This window comes from Ambystoma mexicanum, chromosome 2p, assembly GCF_040938575.1.
Source record: "Ambystoma mexicanum isolate Mex_15411 chromosome 2p, UKY_AmexF1_1, whole genome shotgun sequence".
In the NCBI taxonomy this organism is placed as follows: Eukaryota; Metazoa; Chordata; class Amphibia; order Caudata; family Ambystomatidae; genus Ambystoma; species Ambystoma mexicanum.
In genome coordinates this window covers 775760683-775785299 of record NC_090923.1, presented here as the reverse complement: position 1 = coordinate 775785299, position 24617 = coordinate 775760683, and the positions used below count along the sequence as shown (strand labels likewise).

General features: G+C 43.6%; 1 protein-coding gene across 1 annotated transcript in view; it reads right to left on the bottom strand.

Annotated features, from left to right (window-relative positions):
- LOC138566780 (cytochrome P450 2G1-like) overlaps positions 1 to 24617 on the bottom strand; it is a 552906-nt gene that overhangs the window by 388994 nt on the left and 139295 nt on the right. The window contains exon 5 of the mRNA XM_069644432.1: positions 8503 to 8679. Within this exon, the coding sequence (XP_069500533.1) occupies positions 8503 to 8679 (177 nt within the window). The remainder of the gene's footprint in view (positions 1 to 8502; positions 8680 to 24617) is intronic.

The following is a 24617-nucleotide window of genomic DNA, read 5'->3' as shown; positions in this document are numbered from 1 at the left end:
TACTATATTTTGGGATGTTTTCAGGTTTGTGTGTAAAACCACTCTAAGTGTGAAATGTTTCCACTGAACAATTCAAAACCAGTTCTCTGTGACTTGACTTTAATTCGGCAGAGTAATATTTGTAATATTTAGGTGAGTGGTAGCAATGAACCGGAATGTTGTGCTTAGCAAGAATGATGGGGGATATCTGGCTAGGCGTACAGTGAAACTGAAGAAAGGGTCCAAGACTCCAATATCCTTAATGGGGAAGGTATCAAAGATGACAGTATTGCTAAAGTTGTTGTTTATGTTCGTAAATGTACACCTATGGCCATGATGTAGATATTTTGTGGTTCTGACGGAAATAATTAAGGAGTTTGTCTGTATCTCTGTAACACCTCTGTTTAGGTAGTACTGTACATCTGTATCATTCCTATATTGTATACTAATGCCCCACTGTTTCCAACTGGTCCTTGTCCCATCAGAACTTTGTACTCCTTAACATTTTAAGCAACCTTTCACAGAAAAAATCGGTACTTTATAGCAATTACTGGTAGAATCTTTTGTAAAATTAAATAGAGCTTGCCCCATAATTAGGGCCTGTATGCAAGTTACCTGGACCAAGATTCAATTTTGATAAAAATAGTATGTTGTATACTTTAGTTTTATACATGGTGTTCAATCTGGGAAATGTGTCCCTTCTTCCCAGGTGCTAGTGAGGTGAGCCTACTGAGCAAAACCCTTTGTAGGGGTTTGGGAAAGCGTAACCTCAATGGAAGTGACTTCCCCCCCAGTGGACTAGGACTCCCAGTCCGGTGTGGAACTCCCTATAAACTAAACAATATCTGGATAGGAAGTCAAGAAGATGATATGTCCTTTAATCATGGGACTTTAAACAATATTGATGACAGGTACATGCGTCTGGCTCAAGGCAATGCTAGTTACCAGGAGGACGTGAATGCTGATCCTGTCCAACACGCCCTTTCTTGGTCAGGGTATAGAGGTAAGAAGGCAGTCGGTCATGAATGGAGGAAAAGAGATCCGCATGGGCGAGCCTCTGCCGTACGCACATCAGGTGGAGGTGTGGTTATGCTTCTCAGCTGAACTAGCTGTTTCAGAGAACAGCATTGGCGAAGGAGTGAGGCCCCACTGAGCATGCAACGAACCACAATACTGCAGCAAGATCAGGACTGAGAAAACAAGGTCACAGCTGGAGGCAAAACCACATCGAGGATGTGGTGGGTGGGGGGCCCAAGCAACGAAGCCAAGCCCAGTCTGTGACGCAGGAATGACTCCTCTGCTCGCAAAAGTAAAGGAGCCGGTGAGGAAGGAAATGCTGAGCATCCCTCCAAAGGACGCCTGAGAGCAGAATAAGGCGAGACGTAGAGTGAGGGGAAAATGCCTCAACGGAACAAACCCCTAGTCAGAGAAGGTACATGGGTTGCTCACAGTGGAGGGGGAGAGAGAGACCAGAGGGAAGCAAGGACATTGGAAAGGATTACCTAAATCCTAGTTCATGCGCTCCCAAGCTCTAAGGAAAATGAACATTTTCTTAAAGAGAACACTTAATAACAACTCAAACGCAGTATAGCCATTATGCCAAAATAAGAGCAGTGTATCTAAAAGGGAGTTATCAACAATCCCAGGAGATAAATAAGAGTGAGAGACTGGGGGAACCAGTTGAACCTGAAGAATACAAAGAGATACAACTACAAAAAGTCAATGAGAAAGTCAGTGAAAAGCAAAGAGTGAACCATAGAAAGAGATACCAAACCATATGGTGGAAAAGGATTAAGGAGCTATCCTTTCGTCAACACCAAATCAAAATCTTAATATTATTGGGAACTTGGGAATTTGTGTGTTTGGAAAAACCTATTTTGTTTTGTGAACACTTTTTGGATGAAGACAAATGGGCCTCATTACACGTAGTGCGGTAAGGGTTTACCGGTACCGGTAAGGGCACCGGTACCGGTAAACCCTTACCACCTTACTACGAGGTCCCTTTGCGGGTTGGTACTTTAACGCCTGCTGTTTAGCAGGCGTTAAAAACCAACCCGCAAAGGGACCAGGGTGCTAATTACGGTACCGCAATTTGCGGCACCGTAATTAGCGCCTTCCCCATTCCCATAGAGCCCTATGGGGCAAAAATGGGAATGGGGAAGGCCAATGGGGGAAGGGGGAATTACCGCCCCGCCAACCTTGGAATAGGGCGGTAATTCCCCTTTCCTCCAAGGCGGTGCCGGTATTTTACCGGCATGGACCAAGGTGCTAATAGCACCTTGGTCCTCCGCCTTCCGTGCAATGAGGACTAATGTTTATGTTTATGTTCATGTTTATTGAGTTTATGTAGCGCTTTACTATTTGGGAAGGCAAGAAGAAATATCTCACAGACTGAGCCAAGGTCAAGAGTACACAAATTCTAGAATCAGGTTATACTGCTCACTTTAAGTTGGGTTTCTTTTAATAATAGGGTCAAGTAGAAGATGGGCTTGTATGGAAGACTTTATTTATCATTAGGCGAGCACCTTAGTATACTTTTGTGGGTAGGAAATCTCCCTTTAGCAATAGGTATAGAAAGAAATGTCTTTCAATTTCTTTTAATAAATATTTTTGGACACAAATGTCTTCTGGTCCGGGTCTTTATTCTAGTCCACCATACCATGTGCTAAGTCCTCTAAAAGTATCAGTGCCTTTTTGAGAGGGTTGAATAGGTTGCCTTTGTTAGGGTCACTTAGAAATAAAACATATCTCTAAGTTAGTGTTCGTGTAATCAGTATTTTTAATAGTGGCTGACATGTGATGTAACCTTTGGCAGGATACACTTTCCTGAGTGTTGGCAAACTACATCTCACTAAGTCATTGTTACCATAATTGTTGATACGGAGAAATGCCAGCTAACTGCATCTCTACACTCTCTCAATTGCACCACTCTAAAGATAAACCACACTGCTTAGTTTTTACAAACTGATAGCATAGATTCCAGTTGACTAGAATGCACACTGCTATTTTAGAGGTTTTAACACTCGACTAGAAAAAGGGAGCAGTCACGGGAGTTGGAACAAACCTCTCCTTCATTGTGTTTCATTAGATGGACTGCTGTGACCTAAAACAGCCCACAGTAGGCCTACAATTAAAAACATAACATGAACAGTTGTACCACATTTTGATTTACCCCAATCAAGAAACGTATACAAGGACTTTGAAGGCAAATGCAGGAGCAATAACAATGGAGGAACCTCTGCTCCAGTGTTCTATTTGTTTTCTTTTACAGTGCTTTCTCAAATGCAAAGATTCCAGCTATCAAGTGGTAGAAATGGTCTGGAAATATTTAAGGGAATTCTTAAACACTCACAACAACATGCGGCAAATCCAGGGGATTTGTCCTGTTCTCCCCAAGCAGAGCCACCCCCTTTGGGACTAGGGACGTGGGCCTGCTTCTCTTAATAACCGCTTGGGGACAGGGCAATTGTTATCCCACTGGGGGTGACTCCCCTCAGAGGACAAGTAGTCCCCAGAAAAGGGATTTTATTCACCCTCCCTCAGATGAAAATTCTCATGTGTTTGTTGACTAAATGGGGATTGACCAGGACAATTGTGTTCATGGCCCTTTATAAATGGCTTGGGTGGTTTCTGACCCATTTCCAAACCCCTCACTAGGTGAATTCCATAATTAAATGATTGTCTAACCACATTTCTGCCTGAAACATAAAGAAGCTGTACGAGAGGAACAAGGGGTAGAGAAAAGCCTGCAGAGCAAGTCACAGGTGGAGGAGATCCGGCAGAGCCAACCACAATAGGCAACGTCCTCCTGGAAGGCGGGGACAGAAAGCATCCGGACGTGGAAGGCATCATATGCGAAGAAGCAGAGAAACCTGCATAATACTTCTCTCTCCGAGCTGGTCCAGAGTGAGAGGGAGCCGTCTGAAGGAGAAGAGAAATCCAGACCATGCCAGAAATAATAGACCGGTACCCTCACATCACACACCGATGAACCATCGAAGAACGTCAGAAAGCAGCCAAACCTAAAAACGGATGCAGAGAACCCAAAACATTGTTCTGTGCCAGCACAGAAGAATGTCCTTTTGAAAAATGCTTCCACAATTAACAATGTATTCTGTTGTCAAAGTGAGGAGGGCTGAGAGGCCTGGACATATCCGAAAACTGGGTGAGAGACCCCAAGTAAGGGTGGGAGATACAATATCCCATGACAGGGTGAAAGTAACAGGATACTAAGATGGGGTAGAAGAAACAGAAACCTAGGGAGGGGTGTAAGAAAAAAGAACCCAAGGTAGGACATGAGAATCCACCGCCCAAGGTGGGGAGAAAGAGGAGGAAAACCCGAGCACAGGAAGATACATACAGAGACAAGGGAGGGTAAGAGAAATCATTTTCCATGACGAAGTAAATAGTCCAACTACGAAAATCATTAACTATTCTTTCAGGAAAAGAGGAGGAATAAAGAAACATTTGTTTATTCCGAACTTTGGACTCTGCAATCTGGCATGTGGCCTGCAAAAAGCCAAAGAGACATTTTGGGTGGGGGTCAGAAACCAGCCACACCTGCAAGGATTGAGAGAAACCCCCTTTCTAAACCTTTCTGGTTACGTTTATGTTAATCCCTGCTGTTAGTGTTAGGGGAAGAATTTAGGTTAGATTAGGATTTGGAAAGAGGATTAATTATGTTAAGAAGTGGAAAGATGTAAAGAATAAATAAAATAATAATAATAATTATGTTAAGAAACCTCCTGATGAACACCCTTTATTTTTCTAATTGGGCCAAGAACATCTAGGAGTAGTGATAGGATAGGCCTTATTCTATTTATTTCAATAAACAACACGTTTGGCAATGACTTCTTGTCCGTTGCCTTAGTCTGATTTACCACAAACAATTTGCCTCTGCCTTCTAGTCTTCGTTAAGGAAGGAAGACAGTGGGCCTCATTACAACAAATGCGGTTTGGGGTTAACAGCGCCGGTAGAGCTTCCGGCCCCGTTAACCCCCTACTGCCTCATTACGAGGTCTCCTCGAAGGACCCGCTAAGGATGCCTGGTAAAACCAGGGTCCTTAGTGGGTGCCGCGAGGAGACCAGGATGCAAACAATGGGTCTGTCATTAACGGGCCCGTTGTTTGCATCCTCCCCATTCCCATTGAGGGTTTGTGTTCCTTGAATGGGGAAATACCGAGCCCTCCGAGGTCGGAATGGCCCGGTATTTCCCCATTCCAGGAACCCGGATCCAGTACCCGGAATGGAGGTGGCCATGCTGGTAAGAGTGGCATGGCTACCTCCATTCTCGTAATGAGGCCCAGTCTGTCTTCTGTCCATAATTAAGAATAGACGGCATCTGATGTAAGGGTGGAGTTATAGGGGCTCTAGGTGAGCATAGAAGTTAACTGAAGTTGCTGTTAAGTAGTGGTTGTACAAGATACTCATTAGGGGTTTAGCTTGAAGAATGATATAAAAAGAAGAGAAGGAGGTGTGTTGTGTCTTATATATAAAGAGATGGAGTTGTGTTGTGTCTTGTCTTTGTGGCAACATATTAAATACCCCATAGCATTTGGCCTGCAGGCCATTCCTAATGGTTGTTAGAATGCTGTTGAGTGTGGGTGATTGACAGCTCAGTGAATGTGGGATGAATGATGATGCATAAGTGTCCTTAAAGTATCAGTTGATATCTGAGCTGAGATGCCTGAGGATGGACGGTTAGTGTTCCCCTGCTATCAACATACAAAGAGTAACTGTAACCTGTAACTTTTGCGAATAAAGATATGTGTTTCTAGTATGGGGTCCAACGCCATCTGTCCTGATGACTATACTGAGAAACCTACATTACAACACCAGACTTATTCATGGGGAGAGATTCTGTTACAGAGGCTGAGAGACCTGAACACCCCCTGTGCCAGTATGCTAGTTTGCAGAACCATGTGCCTGTCATACCTCTTGAAAACAACACTGCTCATTGTCTCTATTCTTGTTGCAAGTCCACCACAGTGCAAATCCAACATACTGCCAGAACCAGTATGAACAAAAAAATAAAGGAACAACATCCACACATCAAAAGAAGAGAACCTAGAGACCTACCGGACAATCCTAACACCAGCCCATGCCATCACAGAAGCATTCCTTGTACCCGGAGGGGGGGTGAACCCAAGTGGGATCATGACTGTCCTGTCCCCTAGAGAGGGTATGGTGCAGTTGCCTCACCTCCCTAGTCGCAAAGGCAGTGGCTCAACCTTGTGGAGAAGGGACATATTCCCTGGGTTCAACAAACAGCTTTTGAAAAGTTCCCTCTGCACATACTCGTCGTGGGGCGAGAAGAGCAACATGGATTGGCTATGGAGAGAAACCCAACAGATAGGAAGGGATGGATATTTTTGGGAAGGCAGGAGGCAGGAAGCAGTGGGTGTACCGGCTGAGGTTAGCAGTGAAGGTGAAGGGCGACCAAGAGATCAGTTGGAAGGAAGGAGCTGTGGGGTGTGGACGAGTTCATTGGAGAAGGTGAGGTATTTGTTTAGGAGTGAACGTGGTGACTGTCTGTGGGCATGAAAGTGTGTGCTACGGGTAGTGTAAAGTGTGGCTGCAGGAAGTCTGGTACGGAGTGAAATGAGTCTGGTAAAGTAGACGTTTGAGAGGAGGAGGAGTAGTGAGTGAGAAGGAGTAGCAGTTTGGGAGGAAGAGCAGTAGTAATGTGGGTGGAGTAGTAGGAGAGTAGCAGGAACGAGTGGAGAGTTAACATCAAAGCATGGAGGCAAGACCTAAATGTAGCAAAACATCAGAGGTGCAGAAGAGTGGTAGACAAGGGGCTTAGTGGTAAGAGTAGAGAGGGCACGGTGAGCTTTGGTGTGCTTGGTTGTAAATCAACCTGAATTCAATGGAGCAAGTGCAGGGCTCTTCCCAACTCCCTCAGAATACCAACTATTGGATAGGCTAGGGTAACTGACGAAGTCTCCGTATGAGTTTAGGGAGTCAGCGGCTTAAGCAATCATTAATAGCCTACAACAGGAATAAGCAGTACGAGTTACCAATCAAAAGCACTAACCTGGCACTAAAGATGCCTGAGTTAGGGAGGTGATAACAATTGAGACGAAAGACAGGAATGACCGCAGAGCCCACACAATGTAATATAGACCCTTGAACTGCTCTTCAGACTCAGAGCGGATTTGGGGGTCATCTGTGACAGCAGGATTCTTGGTGGGGAGATTCAGACCTGCTTCTTGCTTGCCAGGTGAGGATTCTACTATCTGACCCATGAACAGTCTGGCAAGTGCACATGCTGATTGACGTAACAGAGTCCCACTAATGGTGCGTCTCTCGCTGCTTTGACTCCCACCTACAATTATGTAATGCTGGTGAGCAGCGGCGTTTAATGCTTTACCTGGAACGAATTCAACGTATTCCCCCAATTGAAATGCACATTTAGGCAACAAAGTGTGTTGAAAAGTTCACATGTGCTTTCACTGGCCACACATTTGAGATAGTGTTTATACTTAAGCACATTGCAGGAGTTGATAAAAGCATAAAGTAAACTCACCATGTGTGGAAATTGTCTTTAAAGGTGGACTGAGAGGCCTCTGTGAAAATCAGGTTTATTCTGATCACCTCCCCAAAATAAACATCATGTAAAATAGCATTGGCGGACCGATTGGGATCTAGCCTAATGGTGATGTCCTACTACCATTAGAGTCACCGACCAGCATTGGTCATTTAGAAGGAAATAGGATCAGGGGAATACTTGAAATCTTTGAAATCAGACTCCTTCCCAGCCCGAATAGCAATGCCAGGTTTTGAGTATGTGTCTATGGATTACAAGACTTTATGCAGGCTAAACCATTAATTGACAAGATTTAATAAATGACAAAAAAGAGGAAACCATAACGTTGGCTTTGATAATACGAAAGAGCAGTTTAAGTAGTCCGGTTCTATGACTTATTGTTAAGAACATGTGAGCAGAGTTACATAGACAGATGTGTATTAAATGTGTTAAGAGGCTGAATGGAATTAAAAACAAAAACACATAGGTGATGAGGCTTAAACCCAGAACTATTGGCTGATCACTTATCTCTGGGAAGTTTTGTAACCCATGTCCACTAATGCTTTTGAAAGAACATGCATCGGAGTGCTTATTTGACGGAGATTGGTGTACCCGTGAGTGATGTGGCGAGGGCATATTTGTGCGGTTGGAAATAGGATACCTAATATTAAAGCAACAGATTCACATGAATGTATCAGTCATTAATCAGGACAAATTTGGGGCCACAATAGTGGTGATATTTTTCAAGAAAAGTAATTCCCAGGAAATAAAACCAGTGCTATGTCCAAATCTCACTCTCACATACGTTATGGCCCCAAATGCCAATGTGGAGTAGCAATAGTGCTTCCATGAGGCATACATGTCTCATAGAGTAAGACCATTCCGTTGTAGACACCTTCAGTATCAAGACATGTAGGTTTGGGCCAAGACATGTGTGGCTCAGAACCCTTCTTAGAAAGGTTGCTTAAAAAGACACTCCAACTGATAATTCTTACTTCTTCCATTTTGATGAGGAAGCAGTCAATGAAGTCACGGGGACAGGCTGGATCCAGTGTCTCACGATGCTCTTTGACAATGTTTTTCACAATTCTCCTTATTGTCTTAGCATTCTGCAAAAACCTCTGCTGCGGTCCAGGCAGGTGATGAAGGATATTTGGAAAGAAATCTAGAAGCTGAGACAACAAATGAGAAGAACCATTGGAATAGTATTCAAAAAGTACATAACGTTCATCCCTCGCTGCTCCCACACTTCTTTACTCTTTACAATGTTAAGTTGCTAGCAATTGTGTAATGCCAAAGTGTCATTTGTTTTATGTATGTATTTATTTGTGAACAGTTTAAAAGCACATCTCATGCTATTTCATTGCACAGCAGCAATATAAAACCAGGGAATATGCGAGACAAATACATAACATGCCACATTGTGCGAAGGCCACCATGTTTTAATGTGCTGCATCCCACTCATGTGTGCATATCATTTCAGTTAAATAATATTAAGACATTTCTTTCCCAAAAACTGTATGCATATGCATGGTTTGAAAGCAAGCTTGTCCTGCCTTAATGCATATTTTGTAGCAGAGAGACTCTCGTGTTAGTCATGTGAGAACAGGGCAACAATTGTACCTGAAGTTGAAACACTAAAACATGTGAACACTATTAGTTTTACTAGATATATGATGAAATCAATATTATATCAACTGTTGTTTTTAGTTAGATCAACTCCTGTGATAGTTGAAGCCGTGCCATTGTGCTGTCAATCGCGAAATAAGTGTGCAACTATTTCAGTAGAGCATGGAGGTAGATGTCAGCTAAACTCAGGCAAGGGTCAGGCGGTTGATTCGTCCTGTTGTGGGTATCCTTACACAGTAATTGCCATTGTCTAATAAAACCTGCCTTCATCCAGCATGTACTTTATGCACTTGCACTTTGTTGGCACAACTGCAGTTTGAGTTGTGTAAGGGCAGGGGGCAGCTACTGTATAGATGGGATATATGTATTTATGTGAGGACAGATGCTAAGAAATGTAGACTCTGCTCCTCTTGTACCTGGACGTCATATTCGTCCTCAGGTTTTGATACCGTGTTAATGTAGTCATGCACTTTATACTCAGTGGCTACTGTTTTTAGTTTACAGACCATAGTCATTTTTAGCCAGATTCTTGATTTGTGCTCAATGAACTGTTAATATAATAGTAGACTTGATTGTATATTAAGATCTCAATGAGCTAAAACGATATTATTTGAGTTTAATACGTTTCTATGTTTTAATAGTTGTGTGTAACTGTGCCGAGTGATGTTTAATTTTATCCTGTATTTGTTCTTAAACTTTACGTTTGTGTTTATGGCGATAACACCAAAATAAAGCAGATTTGATGGATTGAAAAATTTACAGCAACAATTTGAATATTATGCTTCACTCTTTTCTTTATTTATTAGACAGCTGCAAGTTCAAATGTACAATGGACTTCAATTCCCATAATGTCTTTCAGTACAAGATACATTGACATGTTGGCTCTCCACCCCTTCTACACAATATTTGTTTCTTTTTTCCCACAATCCTCTTCTTCATAGTCCCTGGACCATCTTCATTCAATCATAAAGGTAAAACAGGGAGAGTTAAGATAGCTAACTCCATTCCTTTTTGGGATGAGATTGGGCAGAGGGAAGGCTATACTCCCAAGAGGGGTATGAAGGTGAACCATTAGTGGCCCAAACAACACAGTATCAAAGTCTGTAATAAAGGGAATGTCCATCAATGTACTATAAAAATATAAGCACTTTTATGTATTTATTTTTTACATTTGGAAATCAGCCAAGTCCAAGAGCATCAGGGTGCAGTTGCATTCTGGTTACACTGACATTGACAGAAACAGAAAACACAAGGACATGCAGGCAAGGCTGGTAATCTGGGTGACATTGTTTGACGACCATGAGCAGATACAGGGAAGGGTAGCAGGAGTCTGCGATTGTGTCATGGGCAAAAAGTCATGCAACGAGTAATGAAGCGCTAAGGTTCCTACTTGTTTGTGGTTTGAGTCTTGTGACCAGTGGGATCACATTAGGTGAAGAGCCAGGTTTTTAGGGCCTCTGGCAGGGCCAGTAGGAGGTTACTGCTCTTAGTTTGGGATGAAGGGATTTCCATAGTTTGGCTTCAACTGACGGGAAGCTGGTCCCTCCTCCTCATGCCCTTTTCACCTTTGGTACTGTTAGGCGGTTTGCTTTGGTTGTTCATACTGGTCTGGTAGACATGGATCTGTCAATCTTCTGGGTTAAGTATCGGGGAGCAGTTTTAGAGAGGCATTTGTGCATGATGGATATAGTTTTGAAGTTGATCTTTTCACGAATGGATAGCCAGTGAACCTTTTTCCTAGTGGCTGAGATGTGGTCTCTTTTAGAGATGTTGTTCAGGACTGTATATAAAGCCTTGTATTGAGTTACCTGTAGTTTACCCATGTTTTCTTAAGATTTTCCAGCAAGGAGGACATTGCAAAAGTTGAGTCTTGCTCCGATGATTGTTCTGGCGATGTTTAGTCAACTTGATGGGGAGAGGAAGTGTCTAGCAGAGTTGATAAGTTTTGTTGTGTATGCAGCCGAAGAGGCAATTGCATTTACTTGTTTGGTGAAACAGAGGGTGATATCCAAGTGTACCCCTAATGTTTTTACCGTTGTGGAGACTGGTATCTGGAATCCATCTATGGTGAAGGAGGTACATTCACTGGTAAGATTCTTGAGCAGAGCAGGGGAGCCCACTAGAAGAATCTCTATCTTGTCGTCATTCAGCCATAAGTGGTTGGCCGCCATCCAAGTTTTGATGGTTGCATAGATTTCTTTAATGGTGAGTATATCATCCAGGTAAGATCCAGATAGAGGGAGGAGGATGTGGGTGTCGTCAGCATAGTTAGTGTAGGAGATGCCTATAGAGTCTAGAAGGTCGAAAGAGTTTGGCAAAGATATCGTATAGTGAGGGGGAGACACAGGACCATTGAGGGACACCGAGGATAACGGGAAAGGGAGTGCACTTGCAGTGTCTGAGAAAACTCTCATAGACCTGCTGTTCAGGAAGGAATCTATCCAGGAAGTGGATTCAAAGGGGATGTTGGCTGCTCTTGTGAGATGGTGGCATAATGTGTTATGGTCAACCAAGTCAAAGGCAAATGATAGGTCCAGGAGGAGAAATAGCAACTGTTTTCCTTGAGCTTTAAAGGTGTCAAGTTGCATTTTTAAATTTAATAGTGCTGATTCTGTGCCATGGCTGGGGCGGAAGCCGGATTGGTTCATCCCTAGGATGTGATTCTCTTCAAGATAGGACTGAATTTGGATGTATGCTGCCGTGTCTAGTATCTTTCAGAGAAAAGATACTGTGGTGACGGGCAACAGTTGTTAGGAGAAATTGGGTCTAGGGAGGGTTTTCTTAACAATGGGCACATCGAGGATTCATTTAGACTGTTTGGGACTAGGTTAGATGAGAAGGATGAATTAATAAATCTAGTTACAAATGGGACTACTGTTTCGGAGCATTCATTGATAATCGTGGCAGGACATACATCCCTTTTGAATCTCAATGGTTTAAGAGTTTGGAGGATATTTGCTGTTTCTAGTGATTTATTTGCTGTTGGGAGGTTATTTTTTCTCACATAGCGTTCTGGATACTGATGCACCAAGTTTCATCCTTGATGATAGTACTCGGCGGTAAGGGTAGAGTCTCTAATTCTCTATGAATTTTGAATAGCTCTTGCGAGTTGGAGTTGGCATTGGCTATCCTTCAGTTGTAGGCTGATGTTTTCACCTCAATGATAGCATGTTTGTATTTGTTGGCTATGCTGGTAAAGGTAGATTTGGTGAGGTGACTGGGGTCTTTCTTCCATTTGTTTTCCACTTGTTTCTTTTTGGATCATAGGGCCAATAGGTCAGTAGAAAACCAGGAGTTAATGTGCCTTATAGGTTTAGTTTTTCTCAGGAGCAGATGAGATACCATGTTCACCGCGTTGGTTAGAGTCTTTGAGTAGATGATAGCACGGAATTCTGGGTCTGATGAGTCTGTGTGATATGAGGATGAGGGAGTTAGGAGGGGGTGATTGATTCTTTGGTGATGTTTCCCAAGCTCTGGGTGAGTGTGGGTGGTAGTATCTGAGTAGTTAGTGATAGTTAGTGGTAGTTAGTGGTAGTTGTTCCTGCAGGGGGAGCGAGAAGCAAAGGATCACGAGTTCGGCGGTAATGTAAGTCCCCATTCCCCACTGAGCCCATTCGGGAATGCCCCATTCCCCATTGGGCTCAATGGGGAATCTTCGCGCTAATACCGCCGGTGGATTTCCCGCCAGCGGTAATAGCGCAAATTTTCGGCAGATTTCACCCCAGCTCAGAGCTGGGGAGAAATCCGCCGAAGCCCTGATTCGGCGGACCCTTAAATCCAGCGGTAATAGCGCTACCGCCAGATTTAAGGGTTACCGCCAAAGTCGTGATGAGGCCCATTGATGAAAACAGGAGCAATTGTGACAGTCTCTAGAGTCCAAGTGGACCTATGGGGCAGTTCAGAGTCAACAGTACCCGGATTCAGTTCTTGGTGGGCTGATGCAGTCAGACCCGGTGTCATAAGTAGATGCAAGCTGATCAGGCTCAGTTCGGGCATTCTGGATCGGGGAGGAAAACGGGCATTGAGCAGTGGCAAATGCAAGTGCTCCATGTGGTAGAAGGGTGCCTCTCAAAAATGCAGGTTGGGCGATCCCAGGAACACTACATAGGTGGCCAGGCCGAGTCGTGTTTTAGCTGCCGGGAGGGATTGATGAGTGATGTTGCAGTGCTTTGAGTCGGTGGGTGAAGGGCATCAAAGTGCTGATATCGGGTATACTGATGTGAGATCAATGAGATGGCAGGCTAACACATATGGTACACTTAGAACAATTTTGCTTACAATGTTAAGCCTGCACATGATGCTCAAAGATATACATTGATAATCCTCCATTGCACTTATAACTGCTTAAGTTAGCGATTGCAATGCACAGTGGTTACATGTAGCTTCCTTGATATTACACTTATTATACTGCTCTGGTTAGTGTTTGTATAACATGGAACATATGTTGTAAGCCGATAAAGGTAAACAGTCTATTGTGCTCAAAGAATCCCATTACCCTAGTTTCTATGGTAGTCTGTCTTTCCCACCTAGAAGATGTTCTAGGACAACCAGTCTATCACACTTGGTAGACTTAAGGGTAGCCGGTCCATAGTGCCTAGAAAAGTCTATGAAGATCGATTACTTTTTCTTCCTCACAACTAAGCTTAAGGTATGTATAAATGCACCACTTTGGTAGGCATCTGCTGCAGGCACGACTATCCATCCACGCACTCTGGAATGCAACTACAATTTAGTTGGTCACATAACCGCTTCACACTGAGACACAAGACTTGCCTCAACACCTCTGCCATCTAGCTGGGTTCATATTGAGTCTCCAGCTTTAACGCTCTGTTGTGACCTTCCTAAGAACCCACCCATGTGCCTGACCTCTTGGGTTGCTTAATGGAGCCTAGCCAGCATGCCTATGTCATAATCTTGGCCAAATGAATGCACACATATTAAGCCACCTCTCAGAACATTCCCTTAGCTGGACTTTGGTCCTATAGAACATTCCTATCACAAAGCGCATTGAGGCCATACAAATGGGAAAAGACACTATATAAATGACTACTACTATACAATTCAATGCAATACAAGCATTTTAAGGACAGAAAGTAAAAGAATAAATGGGCCAGTGGATTCTGAAATATTCCTTTACGGAGTACAAGTGATTTTGGCATGGCTTCCCCGCATTATAGGACAGCTATTGAGAGTACCTGCAGAATACCTGTCCAGAGCATGGTACCTACAGATGTAGCAGAAGGAAAAATGATGATAATTGGACTGGGAGCATCGGTAGTGAGCGTGGGCAGAGTGATTCAACATGAAACTGATGAGGAGGGGGTGAATTGGCTCACAGTATAGCCCTCGATGCTACACAAGTGCTAACTGACTTGATAGATGAAAAATTGCTTGAATTCAGTGATTCTGACAATGAGGTAATTTTCAACATGTTTATACCTTACCATTTGAAAATAGAGTACAGGAGGGGTCACAAAGCATAATGCTACCTAAACAAGTAGCATTGTTTATGGAGGAAGATTTGGCAAAGGTGCCTAGCACATTATGGACAATCAACCGTTATGGTGTGGGATTGATAAAAGGGATTCGGAGCAGTGAAAAGAAAAATAGAGATGGAGCAATTTTTGGCCAGAGTAAAACAGTACCCAATGTCCAATGAGGCAAACGAGGGCACATATGAAACCACAGAAGTCCTCATGAAGCAGAGAGTTATCGTGCCATCTGTATCTACCTGCAAAACTGCTGTCTACCCAGTCAAAAAATAAAAGGGAGGGTTGTGGGGATTCAAACAAGATTTACCCCGTTTGAATATTTATTTTGTGGCTGAATTTCCAGTAGTGCCCAATCCTGCCATGATATTGTGTAGCATACGTCCCACAGCCACCCATTTCACAGTGATTGATCTAAAGAATGCATTCTTCAGTATACCCCTGCATGAAGATTTGCAATATTTAACAGTGTTTACCCATAGAGAAGTTCAATTGGAACACTGTTTTCTCCCAAACAGGTACTGTGAATTCCCTAATGTGTTTACAAGGGTGCTGCAGATGGACCTGGGAAACATAAAGACTCCCAGTACCATTATACAGTATGTTGATGAATTGCTTGTGTGCATCGATTCCTTGGAACATTGCAGAAATTACTCTGTGCAGTAACTGACATGAATAGCTGAGAAAGGGTAAAAAGTGGACAAAGACACGTTGCAATACTGTGTCAGGCAGAATTATATGCAGTACCCTTTGGGAACACCACATACAATTAAGACTACAAGTGACAGTACAAATTCACCGTTGGTACAAGCCTGTACTACACAGTAAAGTGGTAGCGATGGCTGATCAGCCAGACTTATCTCAAGAGTAAGTGAGCATTATCACTAGTTACACAAAGGACAGCAATTACTATGATTCAAACAAACACTGACTCAAGGTTTCTGAGTAAAAGAATATACATTTATTTACACATAAGTTGTATAACATTTCACTAAAGTAAAGCAGTTGAAAAATCACACTCTTAATACACTACACCACACCTAATAGATTTTGTACAAGTTAGGCTCAAAATGAAGTGTGAACAAAATGGCACTCCAGCAATTTAAAAGGGAGGGAAAGACAAAGTTAGGCAGAAATTGAGTAACACCAACAAGTAAGTAAGCAGGGCAATCTAGAAAAAAGGAACTACAGTGAGGAAATCAGATTCAAACAGGGACTGGCCCAAAGTCAATGGGTCAGAGTCTTTTGCTCATGATCACACAGTTTAGGGTAGTTCGCGGTTAAGTCTTTGCCAAGAGTTACGGATGAAGTTGGTCGGCAGAAAAGTCAGTTTAAAGAATAGAGAAGGACAAGCCCTCGGATTGGCATAAGGTTTCACGCACTTTCACCGCAGAAAGACGAAACCAACAACCAGATTTGAACAGTACCTTAAATGGAGAAGCAGGCTGTAGCTGAGGCAGACGTTCCTGGCAGGTCCTGCAGTCTCATGGTTCCTGAAGTGACTGTTGGACTGACACGAAGTAGGAAGACTGGAGGGTCCTGCACTGCCTAGGGAAGAAACCAGCAGCAGAGCAAAGCAACAAATAAAAGGTGCGCTCCTTAAAAAGCAAGCAGGGTCTGTTCCTCCTGGCTATCCTGTTCACTGTAGCTCTGTACAGAAAATTCGACCAGAGAAACGAGCCTTGCTTGGAGTTTGAGTGAACTGGTTGGTCCCACCAGCTGAAGGGGAGAAGATTATTTGCAGATCTTCCCTGTCGTTGGAGTATGAAGATTCAGAGCTGCAGCAGGGCTTCACCGGGCGGTTCAGTCGTTGTAGGGGTCCTCTTCTGTCAGCTCCTCTTCGGTTCTCTTGTTCCAGTGGGGACTCTGCCTTTCCAGACCCAGAGACCGGCTTTTTATGCAGTTTTCCCCCATTCACACAGCCTGTCTGTCAATCACACAGCAGGGTGGCTGTCCCACCGGGACAGTCACCACAGCCAATCAGATCAGAGTGCGACATAGGTCACCAAGGAGACCCTGTGCAGGGAGTCCTAAACCCCTCCCTCACATCCTGTCCCCCCAGATATAGAGGCACCTAAGGAGGGTTTCTGTGCAGAATCCCGCAAAAGGACGGTGAACAAAGGATCCAAACCTAGTTTGGCATGCTGAGTAAATTACAAGAAAATCTTTTACAAAATGAAATGACGATTAAACCCAGCCGAAACAGTATAAACACGTATATGGTCTAGTGGGTTTATGTTCGAGGCTACCAAGATAGCCTAAAACAATACCTGGGTTATTTAAGATAACCACGTTAGGAAAAATAGGGTAGTTACCACTGCCACCAGCCAAGTCTGAAAAGGTAGCAAAACAATGCTCCAAGAGAAACAGACAAAAAGGGATACATATTAACCCTTTCCAGAAATCTATGTAAGATATTTTGTACTGGGTCTGTGAGTTTTAAAAGAGACTAATAAAGTCAATGGCAACTTTACTTGTTCTTAGAGACAGTAGTCAGCCTCAGAAAATGGAGTTGGAGTTGGGAAGTCAAAATGACAGCCCTGTGTCACTGAACTGAAGGTGCTGTGTAACACACAGTAAAAAGATGATGCCTATGGAGTAGGTGAGGCTCCACAATCTATGAACACAAGCAAAATGTTAAACACACACAGCAAAACACATGTAAGAGTTTTAAAAAAGGCTCACACTCATACCAGGTGAAAAAGATAAAACCCAGAAATCCAGCAAAGTTGCTGACGGACTCAGTAGGTAAGGGAAATTAGCCAATCTGGAGAATTCTCCCTAACACTCGCCCCTCCCCCCCCAGACTAAGGGACAGGATGATTTAATCCACTCCTGGATGAATCTCTACCTCTAGTCGGTTAAACACATCCTAGAGAGACCATCAGAATGTTGGTGGTGACATTCTTTATTTGTAGACTATATGACCTACAAACCTGCTGAGGTACAAAACTCTTTTTTAATGTATAGGGGATCTGTTCTAATAGTCACTCAGAAGTTGTCACAACATCTGAACCTACAATAGGCTTTGTAAAGGGGTCCTTAGAAATGAATCCCTTAGATCTAGAGGGGCCTCCATGGTTCCCCACCACCTCTCTCACAAGAGCAGGTTGGCTCTCAGGTATCTTGGTTGGAGGGGCTGTGGTCAAGCAAGGTACATGCTGCCACTTGCTCTGAGATCTGACCTTACCTATTTTAGAAGTTTCTCTTCTAATACTAGGATTGTCATTGGAGTCTTCAGTAGAAGTTCCAATAGTCTTAAGGTGCTTAGCCTTAGACCTATTTTTCCTGGTTGTCCACCAGCTTTGAGAATTACCAGTTCTCACAGGCCTAGAGAGGGGTCCAATCTGTCTATCTACCTCTTCCTCAGAAGCAGGGGTGGTCAAAGACTCTACAATTGGATGGGCAATGATGGAGCTTGTTTGGGGCTCCCATTTCCCTACATTATTAGCCTCAGATTTGACTGGGTTAGAGGTAAACTTACTAACACCAGGGCTTGTAGTGGTGCAACAGAGGATTCACTAGCCCTATTTGGTTTCCCATGTGGCTTAACCTGGTTATGTTTGGTGGCCTCTTCTGGATGGGAGGTATTAGAATTCTCCTTGTTATCTTTCTTTGGCTGCTTTCCCTCATTCTTCTGAGTTGACCCAGAATCCTTGTGAGAAGCCCTGTTGGCAACCCACAAGTCAGCAGCCTTGGCTAACTTCTTGGGATCTATCTCCTTTGAATCAGCCAAGTGCTGTCTGAGCTCAGGAGAACAGGTATCATAAGTTGACTGCAACATAACAAGATTTCTCATACCTTCATAAGTGTTTACTCTGTAACCCTTAACCCAACCATCTAGGTTTTTCAAACATTCACATACTCAGGTAGCCCAAGGGGTACCGTCATGCCTTTTGAGGGTCCTAAACCTCTTAAGGTACAGGGAAGGGGTCTTCCCAAATCTAGCAATTAGAGCTACCTTCACACACTCATAATCCATCCTATCCACCTCCCCCACCTGCATCACAACATCAGATGCAACAGTGGGTAGCCTATAGAAGAGCAAGGGAAGCAACTGATTCCGTGTAAGACTTTGAATCCCATGGTTATGTTCAAACACTGCCAACCAATCTAAAATATCAAGCTTAACCTCATACATACCCACAATTTCTTTAGGCATAAGGACTGGAAGACCTAGAAGATTCTGGGAGAGAAGCATTTTCAATAGACAACCTTTTCATTTCTAAGGCATGGTTCATCTCCATTTCGCTGAGTTTAAGTTCTTGATGCTTTTGTTCAGTTTTAGTTTGAGCATTTAAACATTTATATTCCAATTCAAGTCTCATCATTTCTAGAGTAATGATTTCAGGACTGAGTGTAGGACCTTTAGGGGTCTGAGTGGACAAAGGTTGAGGTTGCTGAGCAGGTAAGGGAGCAGTGAGGCCTACACTATGAGACATATCTACTTCCTCTAATTCATCAATAATAGACACATTATCATCCTCATTATTTTCCACATTTGCTGAGTGGTCAGGTATTTCAGACCCACCCTCCAGACTTTGTTTCTCTAACAACCTTTCAATCAATTCAGACTTTTTTGCCTTTAACAGAGAGATTCCTTTCTCTACATAGATTTTTCAGATAATCCACAGTGTAACTAAGGAGGGTCTCCTGACTGTAGCTTTCCACATCAGACATGATTAATATTGTTTTTTAGTGATGTTAGCCTTGTGGTTGATTGATATGAAGGTGCTGTGTAACACACAGTAAAAGATGATGCCTATGGAGTAGGTGAGGCTCCCCAGTCTATGAACACAAGAAGAATGTTAAACACACACAGCAAAACACATGTAAGAGTGGGAAAAAAGGCTCACACTCTTACCATGTGAAAAAGATAAACGCCAGAAATCCAGCAAAGCTGCTGAGGGACTCAGTAGGTAAGGGGAATTAGCCATTCTGGAGAATTCTCCCTAACATACTGTCAGGAGAAAGTACATTATTTGAGCTACATAATATCGAGAGAAGGGAGGAGATTGACACCTTAAAAAGCAAAGCCCATCCCTGACACAGCTCGTCCACTCATCCAAACATAGTGAAGGAGTTACAACAGTTCCTGGGATTATGTAATTATTGCCGGTTATGGGTGTTTGACTAGAGCTCATACATTGGACCACTTTTAGAAGGACTAAAGTAAGCACAGAAAAAGAGCCTATATATAGACAAGAGAAATGAGTATTGCATTTGACAAATTAAAAAAGGCTATACGCAAAGCACCAGCATCAGTAATACCAGATTTCAAAGCAGAGTTTTTTTTCCCCCACTGTAATTGCATGGTGATGAAGGCTGTCCTTGCACAAAAGAGTTCAATGGGACTCAAGCCTTTGTCATATTAGAGCAGGTTCTTAGACCAAGTAATGAAAGGATATTACCATGTGAGTAGGCTTTAGCTGCAGCAGATTTTACTATTGAGAAATGGTCTGCAGTGACGATGGGTTACCCGGTAAAAGCATACGCTGACCATGCTCATTTTTCAAGACTTGAGAAATTTAAAAGCACATTGACTCCACAGAGAGCCTCAGGATATGAGGTCATCTCAACAAACCCATCTATTTAGATTGGCAGATGTTATGTAGTGAATCCCACAAAATTCATAGGAGATCTACTACAGCAAGAGGGTTATATCCATGACTGTATGACATATTCTGATTATTATGACGAGATACCCAGTGCGAAGGAAATGGCTTAAGGAACTGGGCTAACGTTTTCATTGATGGCAGCTTGACAATAGACCAGACCTCCGGAGTTAGAATGATGGGAGCTGTGGTAATAAGAGACTAAAAAAACAGAGAATTTGAAAAAGTGGAAAACATGGGTTTACCAGCACATTTGTCAGCGCAAGTGGCAGAATTTTTTGCAATGATACTGGAACTAGGGAGATATGAGGATGAGGAGGTTACTGTGTACTCTGAGTCCACCTATCTGATGACAAAAGTACATTCTGAACTGTCACAGTGGATGAGGAGGGGCTTTCTGCATGCTGATGGTACACCTGGTCAGCATGCAGCACTGTTAGAAAAGTTAATTAGTGCATTATCCAAAACAGCAGAAGTCACTGTGCTGAAGTGTGTAGTGCACACCAGAGGCACGGATGCAATGTCCCATGGAAACAAAGCCATAGATGCAGAGGCCAGAAGCCAGCGTTTTTTCACATATAATGAAAGTTCCAGTGTCGACAAAGGAACATGTAAAATTGATGGCAGTGACAGACAGCTACAATACACTGCCAATAGAAATGTTGATTGAGCTACATGGGTGAGCATTACAAGAGAGGCAAGAAGTATGGAAAAGCAGGGGGTGTTCATTGTCCACACTGATCTTCTGTGGTGACAGGTAAACACAGGGAATCCTGTAATGCCACTAGAATAATTCACAACAGTATCAGAACAATTGCACTATCCAACAGATGTTCATTTCAGTATTGATCTCAGTGGGTGGTTTGTGCCCAACTTTCACAAACACGTGGCAATCTTTGTTATTAACTGCCCAACTTGCCAGAAATATAAGGCAGGCCATCCACTGAGAACACTAAGAGTAACACTACCCCATCCAACTGGCCCATTCAGATACCTGCAGTTAGATTAAATTGACATGGCCCAGATATGCAGGGGATACAAATATGTGATTGTGATGATGTGCCCCTTCTCCAGATGGATAGAAGCAAGATCTTGCGCCTACCAACATGCCATGTCAGCTGCAAAATCTCTTGTACGAGATGCGGTCTTCCGATGGGGAGTGTGCAAGGTGTTGAGATCTAATAATGAACCTCATTTTGCAACCAGCTTTTCACCCAGAAATCATGTCCCTATTGGGCATAAGCTCTGTTCAGCCTATCACCCAGAGGTTAATGGCATTGTGGAGTGCCTCAATGGCCTCCTGAAGGACTACATATTAAGATTGCGTGGCACGCTGCGTAAGGACTGGCTATACTGCCTTCCGATGGTTCTTTTTGCCTTTCAAAATTGGTCAGGCTCAGACCATCACCTGACTCCTCATGAGTTGGTGACCAGTCACTGAATGCACACACCCTTTTGCCCACCCACACATGCGTAGAGACATATGCCCAAATGGCTGTAATTGTTTTAGGTGTTGAGTTACATGACTATTTGATGTGCATGACTAAATGCATCTCATTCATTTCTCGACAGGTAACAGAAAGGCAGGGGGGTATCACAAAAGACAAAGAAGAAGATGAAACAGAATTGAATCCTACCACAGTTTCCTGCCTCTTCAACATTTCCCCAGGGACCTTGTACTATGATGCAACTTTATGCGTAAGTGGTACTATCCTCGGTTCACAGGTTCCCACATCGTGACTTATTGTACACCTACATCAGTGAAATTGGAGGTTCGGTAGTCTTAGGCCCACATAACAGACATGAAGCCATACAAATGCATTTGAAGCAACACGGCATGAACGTGGACACCGACGGAAGATGGTTTAAAACAAGATAAATCCCTGTGAGGTGTTTACGAACTCTGAAACGAATGTTTTACTGCGCTGCAATGCCGCTAGACCCGAAATAAAAGCAACCCGTGCATGCGTTTAAAAACAACGTGGTCTTCACTGCAATAGGGACATTGTAAATGACCTTTGTAAATTGGCATTTGTTCGTCCGGAGGACTTTGGCAGCAAAAGAAGCTGTGTAGCAGTACTGCGTGTATAGTTTTCTCTGAGAGGCCTGTATATATATATAAAACTACGGGCCATATTTGGGAAAAAGAAAATTCGTATTTTCAGATGACAACAATTCAGTTGTTCAAATCTACTGTTGGGGTATAAAGTCTATCTTGACTTATTTTGAAGAAATTCTGTCCTGAAGATGGCCATAAAAAAGAAAGTTTAAAGACACTAGGGATAGTGTCTGGAATAAATTAAAGGCCGAAACATGTCGACAGCTATCTAGATTACCCATGTTAATTAACTGTGGGATTGTGTTTTTGTTACGCTCACCTGACTCCCACGGAGGCGCAGGCCTGGTTTGGAGTGCTGTTGCCTCTTCTATGGTGAAGTGCAGGACTCGGAAGATGGACAGGACCGGACCTTCAAATCTGGCTTGTCTGACTCGCAGAAATATCCTTCTGTGTGTGAAAAGGGAGTATCAACAATCTGCGGGATAATGTGTAAGCCTCCCACTCCCTTCTCACCCTCCACGAAACCCTTCTGCGATGCCCCGTGAAGTCTCACCTTAGGGTCTGAAAGGACGAGCTCTCCATCCTGCTTCTGATGCAGGGTCTGAAAGGACGAGCTCTCCATCCTGCTTCTGATGCAGGGGCGCGTTGTAATCCAGTTACTTCACTGGATCATGGATTGTAGAGAGTTCAAGTTTGCTTGACCTTCCCGGTAAAGTACTGTGAGAATTCTGTTTATAAGTATGAGCCCGAAATAATAATTGTCCATTGTCTCTATTTCAGGTGCAGAACAAAGATTCCGAGATGAGCAATGGAACCGACGAAGGAAACTCAGGTGAGTTGTTTGATGAGAGTTTCCTTTAGTTTCCTTGCATTAATGCACTAATGCTTGTGTCTTTTTTCCCCATAGGGGCCGGGGTTCGGAAATGCCAGAGATATGGCACTGACCCGAAGTGAAAGGTGCAGTTCCAGTAGATATCAGGTAAGTCTTTAATGAGCGTTCAGGTAATGTCTTAGCATTCGCTCACTAACGCTGATGTCTCTTTTTCCCCTTAGGGGCCGGGGTCTGGAAATGCCAGGATGCGGCACCGGCCTGAAATGAAGTAGGAATGACCCAACAGGTAAGTCTTATGATGGCAAATTAAGGTTTTCTTATTCTCTTCCCTAGCTCACCTTTGTTCTTGTCTTTTTCTCCCTAGGTGCTGAAATGTGGTTGCGGATCCAGATGGTCGCTTATGAACATGGAGGCGCCTAGTAAAGGTGAGTGGAATGCGGCGCTGCAGCGATCGATGCGATGTGCTTTTAAAATGAATGTCTTCCTTTTCAGGATCGTCGGCAAAATGTCTCCGGAATGCGGATTTAGCAGGTAAGGACTCTTCTTTCTCCTATTCTCTTCTCTTCTCCCTTTGCAGGTGTTCCAGGATGCTGGCGGGCGTGGCAGAAGTCAGGATGCAGGAGCAGACACGGTGAGCGTCCAGCTGCTAGAGGCAGAACAACGCGAAGCACGAGTTGCTGCTTGGGCGTGGCTTAAATAGTCTTCAAAGTAGTTCCAGGTATGTATCCTTCCTCTCAGGTATGTATTCTTCCTCCGGCCACATCCATGTGGTTAAGTAGTCCCCAAAGATAAAGTAGTCCCATTCAGGCCTCTAGATGGCCCGGATGTTGCAGCATGGTCTGCATCAGGTAAGTTTACACCAAGCACCTTTAAACACACAGTCATCTTTTATGAGCCTGGCGCCTATGGCGCCAGGACTGTTGTCCAATATGAGCCTGGCACCAAAGGCGCCAGGACTGAGTCCAAAGGGCCCCTACTTGGGGCTGCTGAGACTTCCCTCAGGGACATGATGTCTGCCTCTGGGGTAGCTGGGCCTGGTCTGGCTCCTTGGAGGTAGGCATCATGACAGTACCCCCTCCCAAGACCCCTCCCAAGGTTGTTCTCTCCGGGTGTGTTGGCTTGTTTGGGAATTTTCGGTGGAATTTTTTTATTAATCGCGGCACGTGTACATGGTCGCTTGTTTTCCAAGATCTCTCCTGAGGTCCATACCCCTTCCAATCAACTAGATAGAAGAGTTTTGACTTTAACACTTTGGAATCCAATATGTCTTTAACTTCAAATTCTAATTCCCCATCAATCTGAATTGGTTCTGGTGGTTTGATCAGTCTGGTTCCTGGTTGCACCGGTTTCAACAGTGAGGCGTGAAAAACCGGATGAATTTGCATATTTGCTGGTAGAACGAGTTTAAAGGCCACCGGGTTGATTATAGCTTTGATGGGATAGGGTCCTATGTATCTGGGGTTGAAAGTCCGCGGTCCTTTGAGAG